Source organism: Neophocaena asiaeorientalis, unplaced genomic scaffold, assembly GCF_003031525.2.
Source record: "Neophocaena asiaeorientalis asiaeorientalis breed wild unplaced genomic scaffold, Neophocaena_asiaeorientalis_V1.1 scaffold150, whole genome shotgun sequence".
In the NCBI taxonomy this organism is placed as follows: Eukaryota; Metazoa; Chordata; class Mammalia; order Artiodactyla; family Phocoenidae; genus Neophocaena; species Neophocaena asiaeorientalis.
Window position 1 is genome coordinate 2,149,477 of NW_020176571.1, and position 23,788 is coordinate 2,173,264.

Genomic DNA, 23,788 nt, shown 5'->3' on the forward strand with positions numbered 1-23,788 from the left:
CCCACAACCCACAGAATTTATATTCTACTTGGGGCTTTAGATAAACACTGTTAGGCTGTGATAAAAGCCATGAAGAAAAATAAAACCACAGGGGATAGAAGTAAAGTGTGTGCACACCTAAGACTGTTTTAGATGGATGGGCAGGAAAGGCCTCTCTGAGACCTGAATGAAATGCATGTGCAGAACGATGACACACAGCAGTCCTTTATCGGTGCGCCACCAAATACAGCTATTGAGCCGGTACATTACCCACTTACCCCTTCACACTGGCACTTACACAGACAGGTTTAAATGCCCTCAGGTCACAGACTGACACTGTACTAGACATTTATGAATTCAGTACAGAATTTTGACATGAGCAGGGGACCTGGAATCAGAATAACAGAATAACTCTGTTATTTTCTAGATATGTAATCATGGGCTAGCCATCCTGGGCTTCAGATTTTTATTTTAAAGTGTAGACAACAGTAGTAGTAAACCATCCCCAATGAGGTCTGTTGGAAGAATTAAATTACATAGTGTTTAATGCAATGTCTGAGACATAGGACGCGTATGTGTTAATATTTACACTGCTATCATCTGCTATTTACATTGCAGTTGTACCACTGCAAGGCCAGACATGTAGTAGTGAACTGGTCTACAGAGGGAAAAAACCCCTGTCCTTGAGACGCTCAGTTCTCATGGGGGGGGGACAACAGTTAATATCAATATAATTATCATTATAATATATTAATAAGACAGAGGTTGAGTATGATGGAAATACTGAAGGGGCAACAATATTGGCATGACTTTCTTCAAGAATCCTAGGACTTCCCTGGTGGCGCAGTGGTTAAGAATCCGCCTGACAATGCAGGGGACACGGATTTGATCCCTGGTCCGGGAAGATCCCACGTGCCGTGGAGCAACTAAGCCCATGTGCCACGCTCCTGAGCCTGCGCACCACCACTACTGAAGCCCACGTTCCCTAGAGCCTGCACACTGGAACTACTAGAGCCCATGCTCTGCAATAAGAGAAGCCACCACAGTGAGAAGCCCGCACAGCGCAGCAAACAGGAACCCCCGCTCACCGCAACTAGAGAAAGCCCATGTGCACCAACGAAGACCCAACACAACCAAAAAAAAAAAAACCCTAGAAATATTTCTGGTAAAGAGCTCCAGATGACCGGGGTTACTGGCTCATTCCTTCATACAGATCTGCCTTAGCATCCCTGACACAGGCCAATAAAGCTCTCAATTTAAACCAACTTTCTCAGGAATACTGTCTCTGACTCTCTCAATGAGATCAAAACCCTGTACCTCATTATGTCTATAAAATCCACGTGCTTTACTGTACTTACTACTTCAATGTTTACCTTCCCTACAAGAAGGTGAAAGAACACTGAAGCATATATCTTGTTCACTGCTGTATCCTCAACCTGGCACACAGAAGACACCGAACTAATAGCTGTTAAGTAAGTGAATAATCGTTAAAATAAATTGAAAAGAAACTGAGAACTAGAGTTTATGATTCAACTGACTAGAGTTCTGTGATCTTCAAACCTGAAAAAGTAATCCTAGGCTGTTAAACACTCTTCTTTGTATCCCATTTCTAAGATAGTGCCAAACCCATAGGAGGCCTTGTGAGTCTAGGAGGGGGCAGTTCACTGACTACTATTGGTAAACAGGCGGAGTGTAGTAGATCTGGGATGGAAACCAGGAATCTGGAGTGGCAGGGGGCAGTTTGCATTAGGGAGTTTGATGATCTCTCGATGGATAACCAAACATGTTTCCTTAATAAATGTGCAATTGTTAGGCAGACTAATGCTGACATATCCTTTAAAAAATTAGTTCAATTTACACCCAAAGCAAACTTAAGGGAAAGTACAATACTTCAAGGTGTATTTCAATAGAGTCACCACTAATGCTTATACAATCATATAAATCATTGTATAATCAAGGTAAACTCCCCACACATTTATCTCAGCACCCAAAACATGAGAAAAACTTCAGAAAATTAAAAAAGGACATAGCCCTTTTTATTCTTCATTGGAAGCCAGAAGATGGGAATGGAGGTTAGTGAAACCAAGACAGAGTTTCCCAGATAAGAAATATAATAACTGAAGTACAGAATAACGGACTGTAGATAATACAGAGCTCAGTTTTCACAGCTGAGAGGAAAAACAAAGAACAAGTAAATGCCTGCAGTATCCTCAGAGACCAAGGGTTCCAAAAGTTCCAACTGACTTAACTCCTCAAGCTTTTTATTCCAGCTTTTCCACAGCTTGACTTACTATTTTGCGTTTTTAAAAAGCAACTCTTGAATAGGCAGAAAAAAATGCAATTAAATAGGGTTAGATTTCTAAGTCAACTTGGTTACTTATAATGCTAGTAAAAAGGTTCCATGAACAATGGAACAAAAATTTATTCAAATAATGCTTGATATACAATATTTAGTCTTTTTTTTTTTTAATTTAACCAAAAATAAGGTATACAGAACTGGAAGGGACCTGAGGTGATCACTGTTGTAGCTCACACTTCTCAAACTTTAACGTACACACAAATCATCTTTGGATCTTGTAAAATGCTGGTTTTGACTCAATCCATCTGGGATGGGGCCAAAATTTTACATTTTTATAATAACAAGTGTCCTAGGATGCCAATTCTGCTGGTTGTGGGGACTGCACTTTGCACAGCAAAGATCTCAATAGTGATTTGAGAACTGATGGAAGAGCATGTGAATAGATGACTTTTTCAAATGCCTTTCTAGTCCTGGAATTTTGACTCTATTAAAGTTATTATTTTCTGCTCTAGTTGTACCAAATAGCTTTTCCCATTCTACAAAAATATATTGTATATGTACATATATAAAGTGTATCAGTTTCTACTTGCTACTGTTCAATTCCACGTTAGTAGGATAATTTTAGTATTTCTAAGGTGACCTTATTTTGCAGGATAAACTCAACTGTCCCAAATTGACATAGTGTCTAACTTGACTATATCTGGGATTCCTTTAATTGAATCATTTATTCTTCAAAGTATCACTGAGTGCCTACAATGTGCCATATGCTATGCTACAAACACAAAACTATAAACAAAGATTTAATAAGTCGGGCTCTAGGACAATACCTTTTAAAACACTGTATATTTCATCCTTCCTGTTCCCAATTCCTCTCCAGAGGTGAGGGTGGCTATAGGTTCAAACAGTTTAAACAATGAGAAAAGGAGGAAGAAACTACAGAAATAGAAAGAAATAAAACCTGTTGAACATTAAAAATGTGGTACATTCATACAATGCAATATTATTCAGCTACAAAAAGGACTGAAGTACTGATTCATGCTAAAACATGGATAAACCTTAAAAATGGTTACGCTAAATCAAAGCATAACACAGAAACAAAGTGTAACACGAAAGGCCACATATTTTATGATTCTATTCGTATGAAATGTCCACAACAGGCAAATCAAATCCATAAAGACAGAAAGTAGATTAGTGCTTGCCAGGGGCTGGGTGGAAGAGGAATGTGGAGTGACTGCTAACAGGTGTGGGGTTTCTTTTTTGGGGTGATGGAGTGGCATTAGTGGTGTTGATTGCAGAACACTGTAAATACACTAAAACCCACTGAATTTTACACCTTCAAATGATTTAAATGGAGACTTTCATGGTATGTGAACTTTATCTTAAAAAAGAAAAAAAACACAACCCATTGACAAACTAAAAAAAGGGTAAATACTACACTAAGACTATGGAAACAGTGATATTGGTCTTTCCAGGGTCTATTAAACTAACGCCAAACACTTTTTTCATTTGAGAAGGGGATTTTCTTCTCAACTGAGCTGGAGTTTGCATTTGCAAATAAAGATTCATTTGTTGATTAGACAGTATCTCAAATGCATTATCTTAAAAATCAAATTAATTTGTTTTCTTTACTTTTATCAAATTATTGCTTATATAAACTTTTATCTGATTTTATGGCAGTGCTGTGTCTGACAGTCTGAAGCCAAAGAACACTGCTTTTAGCCCTGAGCCTCCAGTGAGTAGATTTAATCAATAGGGTTTACACTATTTTTCACCTACTCATCCTATACAGTCATTATATTTAACCAGTTAAACATATTCGGTGGGTAAGGTATAAAACAAGGTAGAGGGCTTCCCTGGTGGCACAGTGGTTGAGAGTCTGCCTGCCGATGCAGGGGACACAGGTTCGTGCCCCAGTCTGGGAGGATCCCACATGCCGCGGAGGTGCTGGGCCTGTGAGCCATGGCCGCTGAGCCTGCGTGTCCAGAGCCTGTGCTCCGCAACGGGAGAGGCCACGACAGTGAGAGGCCCGCGTACCGCAAAAAAAAAACAAAAACAAAAAAAAACAAGGTAGAATTTAATACAGGTCACCCATAAATTCTGCATTAAAAAACAAAACAGGGCTTCCCTGATGGTGCAGTGGTTGAGAGTCCGCCTGCTGATGCAGGGGACACAGGTTCGTGCCCCAGTCCGGGAAGATCCCACATGCCGCGAAGCGGCTGGTCCCGTGACCCGTGGCCGCTGGGCCTGCGTGTCCGGAGCCTGTGCTCCGCAACGGGAGAGGCCACAACAGTGAGAGGCCCGCGTACAGCAAAAAAAAAAAAACAAAAAAAAAACAGTCCTACCATATAATTTATAACTTTATTTCTTTAAATAGCAGACTTATTTTTTAGACTTCATTTTACATAAAGAAACCAAAATTCCATGATCCCTCGAGATATTTTAAGTACCAACCTTAATTGTTTAGAGAAATAGTCAGGAATTGAATTCACAAGATTAATTAGAGACACCTATCACTAGACAACCCAGTAATGCCTAGGCAGTGTCTCTAACAGCAAAGTACTGTCTGATGGTTCACAACAAAATCTACCAAGTTTCAAAGTAGAAATATTGCAAGACCCACAAAGAAGGCTGGTGGCTGAGAGACAGTAGAGAATGTTTAAATATATGGCTATCTGATAGATACTTCATTCTTCTGGTCTATTCACTATCAAAACATTCAGTACTGCTGGAAGGTAAATAAAAGATATTTGTTAATAAGTCTTTGTGTTTAAAATCCAGAATGATCACCTCAAGCAGTAGTACTGGGTTTAAGATGCTATTTATTCTTAGGCAATAGAAAGAATAAATATGGCCAGTGAAAAATGGGTGTTACATTAAAACCTGTTATGTTTTCGCCACAGAATTAAAGTGATAGTTCTACTCTTAAAAGAGAGAAAAGACTGCCCACAAATTATCAGAGCTAATAATTTAAGTAACTACTTGCTCACACTGAGATTCTCCTGCCTACTCCAAGTACAGAGGCTAATAGCATTCTAGTAGAACATTATCACCACTTTTGCAGATTAGAAATTAGTTACAGAACTCTTCAGAGGAGAATTTTTTAAGAAGTTCTGGTGTCATGTGTTTGATTTTTTCTTGAATTTTTGAATTTTATTTACTTTTTTATACAGCAGGTTCTTATTAGTTGTCCATTTTATACATATTAGTGTATATATGTCAATCCCAATCTCCCAATTCATCCCACCACACCATGCCACTTTCCCCCCTTGTTGTCCATACGTTTGCTCTCTACATCTGTGTCTCTATTTCTGTCCTGCAAACCGGTTCATCTGTGCCATTTTTCTAGGTTCCACATATATGTGTTAATATACGATATTTGTTTTTCTCTTTCTGGTGTCATGTGTTTAGAATCGGAGTCAGCAACATTCTCCGTTAAGAGCCAAACAGTACATAATTTAGGATTTTTGAACCACAGAGCCTGTTGCAATTACTCAACTCTGCCACTGTAATATGTGAAAACAGACATAGATAATACAGAAACAAATAAGTGGCTGCGTCATTATTTTCTTCATGGACACTGAAATTTGAATTTCATATAATTTTCATAGGTCATCACATATTATTCTTCTTTTGGTTTCCCCCTCAACCATTTAGGAATGTGAAAAGAATTCTTAGCTCATGGGCTGTATAAAAATGGGTAGGAGACTGGATTTGGCCCATGGATCATAGTTTGCTAATCCCTGGTTTAGAGTGTGATGGAGTGAAGAAGTTACAGACAGTAAGTTAGTAAATAAATTACACAAACCATTTTACATACAAACTGTAAATTTTATAGTCCTAAAATTTAATGTATTTAACCTCTTAATCAGGTTTAATATTCAGTTTGATCTCCTTAAGAAGATATGTATTTACAAAGGGTATTTTCACATTATTATTTGTTTTCATAAATATTAGGTGGAAAAGAACACGTTAGCTTAATTGAATTCAAATTCATAAAGAAAATCAATCCCTTGTCCATCCACTTTGGCCATCTCTACTTTAACTCCTTATTTCAGTCTATTGGTTATTCCTTCAGATTAGTGCAATAGCTACTTAACTGGGTTTTCAGCTTTTTAGTGTTTCCTCATAAATCCATCCTCCACTCTGCAGCCAGAAAACTCTTTTAAAAATTTAAGTCTGATCTTATGACACCTACCAAGTCTTTTTTTATCAGGCCCTTGGCAGTGAAGGCACGGAGTCCTAACCACTGGACCGCCAGGGAATTCCTACGACACCTACCAAGTCTTAATAGTGGCTGCAATGGTTCCCCTAGTGCTCAAGTGTAGTCTAAACTTTCACTTTCCTCCCTTATCCCTTGTCTCTTCTTTTTCCTGTTTTCAAACTGTAGACATACAAAGATTTTTCACATGCAACTCTTAGTCTTTCCCTATTTATTTAACATAATTTTCCTAACCTGTCCAAACTCAATTAGGCACTACTTCTATGTGCTTCTGTTACATACCTATCCCTAGAATAACTGCTTTTATACACCATGGTAACTGTCTGGTTTACTTGTTTGTTCTCCTTTGCCTAGTAATAAGCTCTTGAGAGACAGGTTTGTGTTTTACTTAACTATAATATTCAATACCTAGGATCGAGAAAGAAGTCTGGAACATAATAGAGACTAAATATTTGTTGGATGAACCCATGAACTGTTACGGGTTGAACTGCGTCCCCTGCCCGCCCCCCCGACAAAAGATATGTTAAAATTCTGATCCTCAGTTTCTCAGAATGTGACCTTATTTGGAAATAGGATCGCTGCAGGTATAATTAGTTAGAATGAGGTCAACCCGGAGCTGGGTGGCCACAGCTCAATCTGACCAGTCCTTATAAGAAGAGGAGACACGAGACACAGACAGATGAGCGGTGAACTCCATGTGATGCTTTCTAGTGTTGTTCCCTTTTGCACGGTTTGATGTTATACAGCTTCTTAGCCTAAGATCACCAGTCAGTTAGGACAAGACTTACACTGGTCACTCGACGGTAGATCTGTGCAGCATTTTGGCACTCGGAGTAAGGGTATTCAGATGTGGCCATCTCAAGCATGCACATCCCAAAAGCATAAACGTCAACGGATTCATCATATTTCTCCTCATACATCTCAGGGGCCATGAACTCTGGGGTACCTTAAATTAAAAGAATGATTCAGACTCAGTGTGAGGAGAAGCTGCGATTCATGGGGAGGGCAACAGCAGAGGGGTTGACCTGTGAGAGAGAAGAAAGTGGAAGGGGGGTAAGAGGTGAGGGAGGAAAAAGAAAAGTAGGTAGGTAGGTGGTGGGGGGAGAGGAAAGAAATCGTCTTAGTCTGTTCCATCAAATATGTTATAGATCTTACACTACAACTCCTTTATAAAAAACTGGCACAGGATCAAGTGTCTATTTATTTACTGTTTCAAATGGATTAGTGTTATACAATGTTAAAATAGAGCCTTGCATAAAAGATAAACTGATATAACTCATATTGAAAACAAACGGAAGGAAAAGGTAAGAGACTACTGAGGAATAAAGTAGATATAATGGCATCTACCTGTAACATAGGATGATGGGTTAAAGAAGATCAAAATACTTGTCTGCCCCCTACTGTATGGTAGCTGTAAGGTTAACATTCATATAATAGCTAGTCTCTTGCCATTAACATTCCATCTGATCAGTTTCACTTTTAAGGCGGCTTTTCAGTAGAAGACAGATATTCAATACATTTTGAAACCGGTAAACTAAACTGCAATTGTCTATAAAGGCACTCACCAGAGCCCTTTTCTTCGTACCGGTGTTCAATGTTTTTCTTATTAAAACATAGGATTCTAGCCCACTTAAAAATGAATGGCTTGGGCTTCCCTGGTGGCACAGTGGTTGAGAGTCCGCCTGCCGATGCAGGGGACGCGGGTTTGTGCCCCGGTCCGGGAGGATCGCACATGCCGCAGAGTGGCTGGGCCCGTGAGCCATGGCCGCTGAGCCTGCGCTCCGCAACGGGAGAGGCCACAACAGTGAGAGGCCCGCGTACCCCAAAAAAAAAAAAAAAAAAGAATGGCTTTCTTGCTGTTGTTATTGTCGTCACCTTTGGGGAGAGTAGAGTGTTTGTGAAGATTTCAAGTTTTCAAATTGTCATACCCTCTTCAGAAAGTGAAAGCTTATAAAATAATCAGCATTAAATTATTTTTCCAGCTACAACTCTCTAACATAACAGTTAAAGGCTGAAAGGACAGACTTGTTGTATAGATCAGTGATTCTCAAGAATGATGATTTGCCCTATAGGGGACATCTAGCAATGTCTAGAGACATTTTTGGTTGTAACAACTGGGGGGAAGTGGGCAAGGGGGCATGCTACTGGCATCCAGTGAGTAGGACCAGGGATGCTGCTAAATCATCTTACAATGAACAGGTCAGTCCTTACAACAAAGAGCTGGCCAACCCGAAGTGTCAATAGTACTGAGGCTGAAAACTGTTTCAGGTATATCTTCTGAAGAGCAGGAGTAAAAAAAAAGTTGATAATGAACCATCATATTTTCACATTTTAAAATAAAGTTTCAATAGGCAGATATTTTTGAATATACATATATCCAACAGACCTCTTCAGAAACTAAATTATATATAAATTCAATTTCTTTTATGGGGAAGTAACATACTTTATCTGTTATATAAATAAGTATATGATACTAAGTATCAATGAAATGACTCAGTAAGGTTAACAATTATTACATAATGTTTTGTAGGCAAAGTTCACCTTACTTCTCTTCATATAACTTTACAAAACAACAATGGTCTTCAAGATGATTCTAGAGGCAAAGAAATAGAGAACTCCACATCACTTCCTGGGTTCAAGCTCTGAATTTCTGAAGGTTTATTTCACATAATAAAAGCTCTGACAAGGTCAGGTTTCTAAATAAAAGGAATGTCAGAAAGCCAGTGAGACTGCAAGGTACACCTGAAACATACCTATCACACTCTTGGCAAAAGAAGCCCGCTTCAGGGTTGCCAGACCTAGGTCTCCAATCTTGACTGAGCCTGTAGGGCCAGTGATAAAGATGTTGTCACACTTAAGATCCCGGTGAATAATAGGTGGAGTTCGAGTATGAAGAAACTGAAGTCCTTTAAGAATCTGACGGCACCAGCTTCTCAGAACTTTGATCTTCATCACCTTAAACCTTTTCAGGTACCTAGAAAAGGCAAGGTACACCAAACAGGTTATCAATGATATGCATTTATTACTTTGAAGAATTCCATTAAATTCTAGCATATCTGAGATGGGAATATCAAGTTCAGAATATTAAGATTCAGTAAGCTTAGGTTAGTGCTACTTTTAGTAAGGTTAAAGGGGAGAGGATAATAAGTAGTTGGCAAGCAAATTCTGATAACAAAGCACAAAAAATAAATTCCTTAAAATTAGATCACTGCTAAAATGATTTAAAAGTTAAGAGGCAGAGTTCGACTTCTGGTAATGGTGAAGCAACTCTTACTGGATGCAGATATAATTATAAACTCTAGTAAATACACACACACACAACTACTCGAAAGCTCTGGAAAAATCAAAATCAGGCATAAACTGGAAGGGAGTACACATGAGGGAAAAGGGAAAGCACTAGTCTGTGGGGGTCGCTCAAACCTGGACTGAAACCTGGAGCATTACTGGCTGAGGAATGAATACGAGGACAGAGTTCAAGATTACCTCAGGGTCTAGAACAATGCTATTCAACAGAACTTTCTACAATGACAGTCTGTCCAATACAATATTCACTAGACAAATAAGAATATTCTTTTTTTTTTTCGGTATGCAGGCCTCTCCCATTGCGGAGCACAGGCTCTGGATGCACAGGCTCAGCGGCCATGGCTCACGGGCCCAGCCGCTCCGTGGCATGTGGGATCTTCCCGGACTGGGGCACGAACCCGTGTCCCCTGCATCGGCAGGCAGACTCAACCACTGCACCACCAGGGAAACCCAAGAATATTCATATTTAAATGAATTAATTAAAATAAAAAATTTTCATTTCCCAGTTGCACTAGTCACATTTCAAGTGCTCAACAACTGCACTGTAGCAAGTGGCTACCATTTTGGATGGTGCAGATTACAGAACATTTCCATCACCACAGAAAGTTCTCTTGGACAGCAGAGATCTAAAAAGTGAAGGAGGCAGGGTTGGGGGTTGGAGGGTGGGGGTGGTGTGTAATCCCAGAAAGGAGGTACAGGGGCTTCCCTGGTGGCGCAGTGGTTAAGAATCCACCTGCCAATGCAGCGGACACAGTTCAAGCCCTGGTCCGGGAAGATCCCACATGCCGCGAGCAACTAAGCCCATGCGCCACAACTACTGAGCCTGTGCTCTAGAGTCCGTGAGCCACAACTACTGAGCCCACGCACTGTAACTACTGAAGCCCGAGTGTCTAGAGCTGGTGTTCCGCAACAAAAGAAGCCACTGCAATGAGAAGTCCGCACACCGCAACGAAGAGTAGCCCCCTCTCGCCACAACTAGAGAAAGCCCATGTGCAGCAATGAAGACCCAACGCAGCCAAAAGATAAATAGATTTTTTTAAAAAAAGGAGGTATAGGGCTTCCCTGGTGGTGCAGTGGTTGAGAGTCCGCCTGCCGATGCAGGCGACATGGGTTCGTGCCCCGGTCTGGGAAGATCCCACATGCTGTGGAGCGGCTGGGCCCGTGAACCATGGCCGCTGAGCCTGCGCGTCCGGAGCCTGTGCTCCGCAACGAGAGAGGCCGTAACAGCGAGAGGCCCGCGTACCGCAAAAAAAAAAAAGGGGGGTGGGGTATAGAAGGGCATCTCCAAATTCTGTATATTCACTCTGCCTAAATCTCTGGCTGACCTCTGAAATATGTGTGTGTGTAGCAGAGTCCAAGCAGCCCAGCTAATGTTAAAAGAACAGGACAGAGATTTCTGATTAACTGAGTTCTGATGCTATTTTATCTGGAAATATTCAGGGAAAAAATGAAGAGCACTGATGGTAAATATAAAAGACTACATTTTCCTATTACTATCTTTATGTTACATATGACTACTAAAAGGAAAATCTGTAACATTGTATTACAGGATCTAAACAATAAATGTAACATATGAAAATTATAGCATAAAGTATAAGTACTAGAAATACATGGGCCTATATTTTTGCAAGTTTCCTTTATTTTATATGAAATTGTACAGTATCAAGCATGTTGTGAAAAGTTAAAGATATAAATGCAGTATCTAAAGCAGCCACTAAAAAAGATAGTTCAAATGCACACACACACACAAGTGGAGTTTAACCAAAAAGTTAATACAGAAACTAATACAAAACCTTAAAAATAAATTAAAAAATGAAATTCTGCTTCACTTGGGTGGGATATGAGGTAATTAAAGAAAACTAATGGTGAAAGTTGGTTTTATGGTTTAAAAAATATATATATAAAAACAGAGTTACTTCTGGAGGGTGAGGAAAGGGCTGCCTGGAAAGGGCTGCCTAGGAAGAGGTTTGAGGGCATGTATTGAGATGATGGAAATGTTCTATATCTTAACGGTTTCAATTACATGAGTGAGGTATCACATTAATAGGACAAAGGGGAAAACAACATGATCATTTCAATTCATGCAGAAAAGGCATCAGACAAAATCCAACACCTTTCCATGATAAAAAAAAATACTCAAACTAAGAATAGTAGAGAATATATTCAACATGATAAAGAGCATTTATGAAAAACCCACAGCTATACTACAGTGGTGAAACACTGAAAGCTTTCCCATTAAGACTGGGAATAAGACAAGAATAACCACTGCTCTTCAGTGTTGTACTAGAAACTCTAGCCAGATTAATTAGGCAAGAAAAAGAAAGGTACCCAAATTGGAAAGGAAGAAGTAAAACTCCCTCTATTTGCAGATAACAAAATCCTATATATAGAAAATTCTAAAGAATACATACAGACATGCACACACAACTAGAGTTAATAAACGAATTCAGCAAAATTGCCAGCGTACAAGATCAACACGCACAAATGAGTTGTTGTACACCCCAACAATTAACAAGCTGAAAAGGAAAGCAAGAAAACAATTCCATTTGCAACAACATCCAAAAGAATAAAATACTTAGGAATAAATTTAACCAAGGAAGTGAAAGATTTATACACCAAAAGCTAGAAAACACTGTTGAAAGAAATTAAAGGACACCTAAATAAAATGGAGATGGGTTCATGGATTGGAAAACAATATAGTGAAGATGGCAATATTAGCCAAAGTGACCCACAGATTCGATATATCTACAGATAGATTTGATTATATCTACAGATGCAATCAAAATTCTAGCAGCCTTTTTGCAGAAATGGAAAGCTAATCCTCAGGTTCATACGGAGTTATGAGGGGCCCCAAATAGCCAAAACAATACCAAAAAAGAAGAACAAAATTGGAGAACTCATTTTTTCCAATTTCAAAACATATCACAAAGCTAGGTTTTGTAGTATTAAAACAGTGTGGTACTAGCATAAGGATAGATTCCACATAGAACAGTGGAATAGTATGGAGGGTCCAGAAATAAACCCATGCATCTATGGTTAAATGATTTTTGACAGGGGTGTCAAGATCATTCAACAGGGAAAGAATAGTCTCTTCAACAAATGGTGCTGGGACACTGGATATCCACATGCAACAGAATGGAGTTGGATCCCACACCTCACACATACACAAATGTTAACTCAAAAAATGGAACGATCTAAATAAAAGAGCTAAGCCTATAAAACTCTTAGAAGAAAAGTTAGGGGTAAATCTGCATGGCCTTGGTTTTGGCAATGGATTCTTAGATATAACCCTAAAGGCACAAGCAACTAGGGAAAAAAAACAGATAAACTGGACTTAATCAAAATTTAAAACTTTGTGCATCACATGACGTCATTAAGGAGTGAAAAGAATATATAGAATGGGAAAAACATATTTGCAAATCATGTACCTGATAAGGGTTTAGCTTACAGAATATATAAAGAACTCTTACAACTCAACAAAAAGACAAACAACCCAATTTAAAAATGGACAAAGTGGGCAGAGTTGAACAGACATTTCTCCAAAGATGTATAACATGCACATGATAAGATGCTCAACATCATTACTCTCTAGGGAAATGCAAATCAAATGAGATACCATGTCACAGCCAGCAAGACGGCTATTAAAAAACCAAAAACAAACAAACAAAAAAACCAAGTGTTGGCAAGAATATGGAAAAATTGGAACCCTTATTCATTGCTAGTGGGAATGTAAAATGGTTCAGCCATTGTGGAAAACAGTTTGGTGGTTCCTCAAAAAGTTAAACACAGAATTACCATATGACTCAGCAATTCTACTCAAAGGTATATATGTATCTAAAAGGCATGAAAACAGGTACTCAAATAAGCACTTGTACACAAATGTTCATGGTGGAAACAGCCCAAATGTCTATCAATAAGTGAGTGGATAAACAAATTGTGGTATATCCACGGAATATTATTTAGTCATAAAAAGGAACGAAGTACAGATACATGCTACAACATGAACCCTGAAAACATGGTAAGTGAAAGTAGCCAAACACAAACATGTATTTTATATTCCATTTATATGAAATACCTTGATCCGATAAATCCTTAGAGACAGAAAATAGTTGGTGGTTGCCAAAGGCTAGTGCAAAGGAAGAAAGGGGAATTGTTTAATGGGTTTTAGTTTTGCAAGATTAAGAATACTCAAGATTGGTTACACAGCAACATGAATATATTTAACTAAACTATACACTTAAAAATGATTAAGGGCTTCCCTGGTGGCACAGTGGTTAAGAATCCGCCTGCCAACGCAGGGGACACGGGTTCGAGCCCTGGTCTGGGATGATCCCACACGCTGCGGAGCAACTAAGCCCGTGAGCCACAACTACTGAGCCTGCATGCCACAGCTACTGAAGCCCGCGCACCTAGAGCTGGTGCTCCGCAACAAGAGAAGCCACGGCAATGAGAAGTCCGCACACTGCCAAGAAGAGTAGCCCTCACTCACTACAACTAGAGAAAGCCCGCACGCAGCAACAAAGACCCAACACAGCCAAAAATAAGAATAAATAAAATAAATTAAAAAAAAATGATTAAGGTGGTAAGTTTTATATGTTTTTACCAGAGCTAAAAAAAAAATGCCCATCTATAAATCTTAGAGATCAGCTAGTCCACTTATTTTACACATGGAGAACTGAGGGCCAGAGAAGGGGATCTACTTGCCCTAAATCACAGCTGGTCAAAGTCAGAGCAGAGAGCAGACACCTACTCTAAGTCTAGTGCTTTCTACTTTACCTCTTGCTGCTTTTGCTTTGAGGCTCAGAAACTGAAACAGACAATGATGGGAAAAAAAGAACTTTAAACTTAAAAGAAAATGGTTAGAAACTTAGATCATGTGCAATTAAAGAGAAAATATACTACGTGGGAAGGGTAATGGGGAGTAACTGCTTAATCGGTATGGGGTGTTCTTTTAAGGTGATGAAAATGTTTACGAAGTTGACAGATGTGGTTACACAACATTGTAAATGTAATAAATGTCACTGAACTGTACACTTTAAAAAGGTTAATTTTATGTTATATGAATTTCATCAAAAATTTTAAAAAAAAACTAACTTTATTTCTATCTACTGACAGACTACTGACAACCCACTAAGTATTCAAACCAGAAAAAGAATCTCAAGATGCAGATATACAAACAACTACTACCACAGAATTTTCCTTAATTCATTCAAATATTTATCAAGTTTCAGGCACAGTGCTAGGGAGCACAGTCTGGGAAAAGAAACAGGCATGTGAATAACAAGAAGCGTGGACGACTAGCATAAAGATGCTGCCATAAATATTAGAAAAGTTGGATGGGAAAATTAGAATGTGGAGGAGGGAAATAATCTGTTGGCTTTTCAACATGTTAATTTTGAGCATCCAAGAGCATCCGGGATTTTCTACATCCAGGAAATACAAGACTATGTTTCAAAGATCTGAGATTAATCAGCTCAGTAGCATTAACTACAGAAGGTTATAAAGAATAAATACACACTACAGAGACAATTTTTCACAATCCAATTCTTCCACAAAAAATTTACACCATAAAAGTTACTCTAGTTTCCTCTCTGAGTACAAATAGATACTCTAAGAGACATGGGACTCCAAAGGCATACAGGGAATTTCTGCATTTGACCTATCCATATTCCTGAAAGGGATGATAGGTCTAGATGTTTTGGCTTCAATTTCTGATGCTTTGGGAAATGAAATTATCTAGTGATAAATGTCACAATACAATTTGTATTTGATACAATATGTGAATAGTTGTAGCAAAAACTGCCCAATATGAGGTGAGAAAATAAATGGGTAAAGCTTGTCAATAAGCTTCAATTTCATTTTAACCACTAGAGGGCTACCTTGTCATTTGATTTCTGATCTATTAGCCACTCAATTTTAGAAATGCCAATCACCATAACTTAAAGCAACTAGGTTTATTCTGCAACAACTTCTCATTTAAATACTTACCAATACATAATTATCAAACCACTTTATACACCAGAGGACCTTGTGGGCAGGAAAATGTGCTCATATACTAACATTTGGAGCAACTATTCATTCCCTCCTTAGTATACTGGGCAACAGCAGAAGAACTGATAAGGCCTGAAATAAGAAAATTCAAGTTCTCTCATACTTCTTGGTCAGCTTTTACAATATTGATGAACTTACGTTTTAAGTGTTCCAGATGTCATAAGTTCAGTCACCAAAACGATGCACTTCTTTCCCTTTACTGTGGATTCCCAGGAATCATAGAATCGGACAATATTGGGATGCTGAAGACCCTTTAACATTTCAGCCTCTTCTTTAAATCTCTGCCTCTCAGACTTTGTTAACTTTCGATCCTAAAATCAAAAAGCAAGACAGAATACAGTTCAAGATTGGGAGTTTGGGATTGACATGTACACACTACTATATTTAAGACAAATAACCAACAAGGACCTACTGTACAGCACAGGGAACTCTTGCTCAATATTGTGTAATAACCTAAAAGGGAAAAGAATTTGAAAAAGAATAGATACATGTATATGTATAACTGAATCACTGTGCTGTACACCTAAAACAAAAACAAAGGAAAAAACAGACAGAATATGCTTTTAAGATAATAAAACACCAAGTCACATAGTTACACTTAGATGCTAAACATGTACTAAATTATAATGACCGATACTGTTGAAATAAAACATCCTAACACTGGAGTTACTAATAATTAATAATTTCATCAGCCTGTTATATGAGTGTGAGAACAGGCTAAAGTGTATTTAAGAAAACTCTTGATTATAAAGTCATGCTTGAGGGATTTCCCTGGTGGCGTAGTGGTTAAGAATCCACCTGCCAATGCAGGGGACACAGGTTCGAGCCCTGGTCCGGGAAGATCCCACATCCTGTGGAGCGACTAAGCCTGTGCGCCACAGCTACTAGCCCGCAGGCCACCACTACTGAAGCCCGCACACCTGGAGCCCGTGCTCTGCAACAAGAGAAGCCACCGCAATGAGAAGCCCTGAGAAGCACGCGCACCACAACAAAGAGCAGCCCCTGCTCACCACAACTAGAGAAAGCCTGTGTGCAACAATGAAGACCTAATGCAGCCAAAAAATAAATAAATTACTTAATAAAGTCATGCTTGAGATTATTTTAGTATTTTTACTGTTAATATGTGCTTCAGATACACATGTTTTAGGTGCAGTTAATTTACCACTTCCAAAATAAGTCACCTATTGACAGAGACATGCAATTTAATAATGGAACAAGTATGGGTTTTGGAAGTGGTGAGATCTAAATACAAATTCTGTCTTGGCTTCAACTAAAATTTCCTTCATGAATAAAGTCAAGTCCTCCGTATTCATGAGTTTGCATACCCAGATTCAGCCAACTGCAAGTAAAAAATGGGCTGGTGTGTGTGTGTGTGTGTGTGTTGGGGGGATCAGAAAATTCCAAAAAGCAAAACTTGAATAGTCTGCCCACATGCTGGCTACTATTTACAAGCATTTACATTGTATTAGCTATTATAAGTAATCTAGAGATGATTTTAAAGTATATGGGAAGATATGCAAATACTGTGCCATTTTATAAAAGGGACTTGAGCACCCACAGGGGTGGAGGGTGGGGTCCTGGAACCAATTCCCACCACCCCCCGGGATACTGAGGGATGACTGTGTATACCTTCACCTCATAGGACTCTTCTAAGAATTAAATAATCTACTAGGTAGATTTAATTTAATTTAGTCTACTAGGTAGATTTATTTAAAGTGCCTGGCACTTCATAAGTTAATTCACTTCTTATCTGAGATAACTGGAGAAAAGCACTTAATCTGCTGTTCTTCCCTTAACAGAGTCCCATACACACAAACTCTGTACTGTCCTGTAAATTAAAATTGAAACTGTCATATAATATTCTATCAAAGCACATAAGTATTTTAACGAAATAGTCCAGGCATACAATAACATAATGTGTCTATGATACAGTTAAATAATTAAACATTAAAGACATAATTTAAACCTTCCTATGTAACTAGATGGCCTTTCCCATCACTACTCCTCACCCTTGAAAAGCAACCACTATCCTGATCAGATATACCATTCCCATATGGGTTTTTACACTTTAGGTGAAATGTTAAGATTTGATAAAAAGAAGTTATAGAGCATGTACTATTTGGAAGGTGGCTACTTTCCATTCAACATTGTTTGAGCTCACCCATGATGGTACAAGGAGACATTACAAGATATCTACCATATTACTGTTAACTCCATTCATTATCACTGCTATGCAGTTATCCACTGACTGAATACACCATAATTTATATATAATCTCCTACTGATCAATCTTTAGGCGCTTCCCCATTTTTTTGCTATTACAATATGGCAAAGGTTTTGCAGTGTTAATCTCTAGGATGCAGGCTCTTATCTTGGAGTCTATAAACCCCTTTAAGGCAGGTTTGTGAACATGTGTGAAAACAAATATATCTTTATTTTTCATTAACCTTGAATTGAAACTTAATATTTCCTTGAATGAATGTATGTACCTAATAGCATTCAGCAGTACCTGTGATTTGTCACCAACAGACCTAGGTACTTTCATATCACGTAACAGTGGTTGCAGATTATCTCAAAATACCACACTAGGCATTACTCTGAAATTATGATAGCTATTAGATCTTCCAGTAGATCTTATTAATATACATTAATAATGCATACTATATCATAAATTTAAAAGTTCTGATAACTATTTTAATATAATTTGTTTCCAATATAATCCTATGTATTTTACTATATGGACTTAAAACATTTTTCTAGCCTTCACTAGCCTTCTGGGGCACAAAAAAAAGAGGAAGTACACCTATTAGGATATATAGCTAGCGGTAGAAGTGCATAGGGAATAGGCATCTTCAGTCTTCATAGGTATCAACAAATTGCTTTTCAAAGGGACTGTGCCAACTGAGTTTCCCAACAGCTTTGTATGAAGGTTCCCACTAGAGTACATGGTCACTAGCAACTGGTATTATCAGACATTAACTTTTGTCAATTTGATGGGTGTAAGTCATGTTCTATAGTTTAATTTACCTTTTCAGAGTCACTAAAAAGTGTGAGAAACTTTGTTTTCTTTGCAGACTACTTAAGACCCCTCTTCTGCAAGGAACTGATGCTTTATCTTACTTGTAGCAGTTCTTAATAGATTATGGATGCTAATCCTTTATTGGTTTTATGAGTTACAAATACCTTTTCTCAATTTGTGGTTTGTATTTTCACCTTGTGTATAATATCTTGATTTACAGATGTTTTTATTACACTGTATTTCAATTCATCTATCTTTTACTTTATGGTAGGTGGATTTTATGTCTTCAGTAATTTTTCCAGACACTAAGGTCATAAATATTTTTCTTTTCCTTTTTAAAATATAAATTTGTTTTGTTTGCCACATCTGGGAATTGTTGAGGAATTTATTTGGTTGGGTAAAAGAAGGGCTGACTGTTATTTCTGTTCTGTATCAGCCAATGGCCCCAATATCATTTAATGAACAATCCATCCTTTCTATAGAAGTACAGTTCTGTCTCTGGATTCTACACTCTATTCCATGGTCTGTCTAGTCCTGCGCTAATACCTCACTTTCTTAATTGCTATCACTCTTGCATGATAGTTTAGATGGGTGTAGAATTCTAGGTTGGTTTTCTTTCAGCACTTTCAGGATACTGTTTCATGGTACTCTGGCGTCTACTGTAGCCCTCAGTATACATGTCCTCCTTTGTAGGTTATCTGTATTTTCTCTCTGGTTACTCTAAAGACTTTAAAAAAAAATTGTGCTCTGCTCATTCACTACCATGCATCTAAGTTTTATTTTATACATAATGGGGCTAATTGTGCTTTTTAAGCCCAAAGTTTCAGGTATTTGTCTTCGCATCAGGAAAATTCTCAACGATTACCTTTTTGATTACTGCCTCCTTCCATTCTCCATTCTCTTGTAAGATTTTCTACGTATGTCTGTATGTGTTATGTGTAAGGGTGTGTGTGTGTGGAACCTTACTCGATCCTTCATATCTTTTAACTTCTCTCTCATTTTCCATTTCTTTCTCTCTGCTGCCTTCTGGGCAGTGTTCTCAGATCTACCTTCTTGTTCATGAATTCTCTCAAGTTATTACCACGTCTAACCTGCTTATTACCTTAAAAATTTTTTTAATTAATCAAACTTTAAAGTCTAAAGGAGGCAGAGATGCAAAGGACATGTGGCAAGGTCTCAGTCCCTGCTCCAGAAATAAGAGATGAACACAAACTAGACACTTGCAACTAGCCATACAAGTCTTCAAGGGCTGGGTATACTGGTGAGTCAGACATGTATTTGGACATCCATACAGAAAATAAAACGAGGTCAAGCAGTCAGTCTGTCACCAAAAGTACCCACCAGAGGGTCTGATAAAGGGAATTCAGTCACTACTTCAGTCCCTACTTTCCCAGCTAGCATCAAAAACAAAGCAAGGTGGGAAAAAAGGGGAAAAAAAGAAAAAAAGTTGGGCACTAACTAAAGACTTCAGTGGAGAACGAATTCTCCTGCCACTTCTCTAGGCCCAATGCCTGGGGGAGGGATTTGTCCCCACTCAGTGGTAACCCCACACATGGGGTTTTGAATGAGAAATGATAACTGGCAGCTCAATTTGCAATGATCCCCACCAACCTCCACCCCATCCCTGCTTCATGAACAGACAGGTTTTCCCAGCATCCTCCTTGGAATTTCCTCCCTCTAAGGGTTCATCTCCAAAATTATTTCCATGTCCAAATCATCACTGCAAGATTGCCTTCTCTCAAAGTTCTATAAAAGCCCACTTTCACAGCCCAACATCACTTTTATTCCCACTCCTAACCTGAAGCTGCAACCATCCACAAAGTCACACACCCTGTCCACTGAGACTCAGATCCATAGCTGTTTCATCTTGGGCTATCTTCCTAAACCATTTCTTTCCCAGAGAACAGACGGCCAAAGGGCCAAAGGACAAGTCGAAGTATCTGGGGCCAGATGACTGAGGAAAGTGGCGCTTGTTACTTAGTTTTTAATTGCAATACATTTTCATTTCTTGAAGCTCTTTTTGGATCTTTATCAAATCAGTCATTCACTGCCCCCTCCAATACCATCTTGATGTTTTTGTGGTTTTAGTTTTTAATCCTTTAATTCTTTTAAAATAATGTGCTTTAGGGGCTCAATTCAATAACACTTTTATCTGAGTTACTGGGGATCGAATTTTGCCTAGTGTTTTGGCTGCTGACATTCATTCATGGTGGTTTGTTTCCCCTCATGATTAACAATAGTGGATAATATGGTTATCTTAAACTGTGATTTGTCTGTTGGAATATCCTCAGTTGTGGGTGTATTGCTGTGGACAGGCTCTGAGTTTATTTATGCCTAGTGCAGCAGGGATATTACTAGTCTTGGTGATGCCTGCATGTAATCCATTCAAATTTGAATCTCATACTTTTATGAATACAGGTCCCTGATTATGTATTCTCAGGGTAAACTTTTTTCAGCTGACTTGGGAAAAACTGTCTTTTCCCTGACTCAGAAACTGAAATTTTCTCTAGTCTGTCTTTATATTAAAGGTTTTGTTCCCTTTTAAGGAACAAGTTTATTGGATCTCAGCTCCAATATCTGCTCGGGCTTAAGACTTCATCTATCCTTGGGGAGACAGTAAAACCATGCGTCTTAGTTAACAAGATTGGCAATTGTCCCAAGAAGAACCCTAGTGTCAATTCACACTTTTCCTACTCTGGTTTCTAGTTTCTTCTTAGTTTCTAGACCTTGGAAATTATCCTGACAGCCTTATAAGCTCAGCTATGCATTTAAAAGGATAGGTTTCTGTAGTTCTTCTCATCAAAATTTTCAAAATGTCTGGTATTTTACAGTGGGAAGAGTTTTCAGCTTGTTTGGTTTTCTATTTACTGACAATAGGGTTCCCCAATATATATTTTTAAAAAAATATTGTTTACCATATATTCTTAAATGTTCCTCATTTAAGGGAACTTTATTCAAAACATGAAGGAAAATCTAGATCACTTGCTGACTCTCTTATACATTACTGTTGAATTACAAAAGCTTATTTTAAAGAAATTGTGAAAAGTTAAGCTATTCTCAAAGCAATCAGAAGACAGTAATCACGAGCCAAATGAATTATAATATTCTACCTACCATTAAGTGAATATTTAATTTTTATATTTTAATATACAGTCTACCTGATTTTCTTGATAACTACTCTTATTTTCTGTAACATGCAACATTCATTTCAGTTTTAGCAATTAATGTATATATTCATATATGTTTAATTAAATTTTAACAAATGCTTGAGTACCCTGTGTCAGACAACAGGATAGGACAAACATTAGAGACAAGGTTTCTGCTATTCTAGACCTTACAATGTAAGAGGCAGAGGCATTAATTTTATTAGGTATTATAAAGAGAAAAAAACGAGTGCTTTGAGAGCATATCATAAAAGACCCAATTCTGTGTGCACAAGCTAGTGTCAGCCCCCATATCAGCAGGTTACCTTAAGGGTTGAGATCATGAGCATGAAAGTACCCACAGTTCTAGTTTTACAATACTTGAAATGTTTAAGACCACAAGAGTCTGTAAAAAGTGCTAAAGGCAAACTTCGAAATGCAGGATAGACTGGAGGCGAGGAGACTCAAAACCTTAATAACAGTGAGCTTGTAAACCCTTTCTGCAGAAACTCAAACCAAAGTAATTCACTCGTGTCTGTCTCTACTACCACCACCCTATTCCAAGCCATCACGGTCTCCTCTGGATTTCTGCAATAACCTACTAGCTGTTTCCACACGGCTAAACTTCTCCCTGTACAATGTGTTTTTCCACTCTGTCCAAATACAACCAGAATATTTTAAGGTCAACTTAATCAATTCTGCAGTATGCGTACTTTATTAATTCTTAGAAATATTGTTTTCCACCTTTTTAAACATCTCTGAAATTAGAATGTATCACATAATTGAAATCTTAGACTCAGTGAAGTACTGTATGTCCTAATCCTGTTAGGATAAAGGTGGAAAATCATTGTGACCAATGAGGTCCCACACAATGCAATCCTTGCCCACTTTTCGAGCCTAATTTCTTGTCACTCTCATGTGCCTTTCTCAGACATGTCATGCTTCTTCCAACTCAGGTCCTTCACACACGCTGTTCCCTCCATACAGGATGCCCTTTCATCAACCTTTTTTCCCTGGTTAATGCCCAGCCATTCTTCAAAGATCTGTCATTTCCACAGGGATACCTTCCTTGGCTGCCCCTCATTCTAGGTTAAATCAACCCCTGCCATATACATGTATAGTTTCATGAACTATGTACATGCCTCTTTCAGAGCTCTTAATCACAAGTAATATACTGAGACTTACTCTAAAAGCAGTGACAAAATGCCTTTTTCAGTGTTCTATCTTTAGCAACTGACAACCTAGCATTGTTCAATTGCCATGTGTTGAACGAATCCATGAATGTACTTTCCAAAATAAATTGTGTGTGTACATTTTTCACAAGTAGTTAGCATTTCCCTAGGAATAGAAGAAATTCCTATGACTTAAAAGCAAGGTGAGGATTGAAATTGGGCCTCTGAGACTCAGTAACTTAACACAACTCAAACACTATGACCAACCTGCAATGGTCAATGCTGCCACCATTCTGATTTTAAAAAGTATTTGTTAAAAGCCATTGTAAAAAATCTGCCAACTGGGGCTTCCCTGGTGGTGCAGTGGTTGAGAGTCCACCTGCCAATGCAGGGGACATGGGTTCGTGCCCCGGTGCGGGAAGATCCCACATGCTGCGGAGCGGCTGGGCCCATGAGCCATGGCCACTGAGCCTGCGCGTCCGGAGCCTGTGCTGCGCAACGGGAGAGGACACAACAGTGAGAGGCCTGCGTACCACAAAAAAATAAAAAATAAAAATAAAAATCTGCCAACTACTTATTTATAGCAAAGTATATATAAGGGTG

The 23,788-nt window shown here is 38.5% G+C and overlaps 1 protein-coding gene across 1 annotated transcript in view; it reads right to left on the minus strand.

Annotated features, from left to right (window-relative positions):
* Positions 1-23,788, minus strand: part of LOC112391919 (serine/threonine-protein kinase WNK1-like) — a 139,978-nt gene that overhangs the window by 57,195 nt on the left and 58,995 nt on the right. Inside the window, 3 exon segments of the mRNA XM_024733484.1 lie at positions 7,286-7,443; positions 9,251-9,471; positions 15,990-16,162. Of these exon segments, the coding sequence (XP_024589252.1) occupies positions 7,286-7,443; positions 9,251-9,471; positions 15,990-16,162 (552 nt within the window).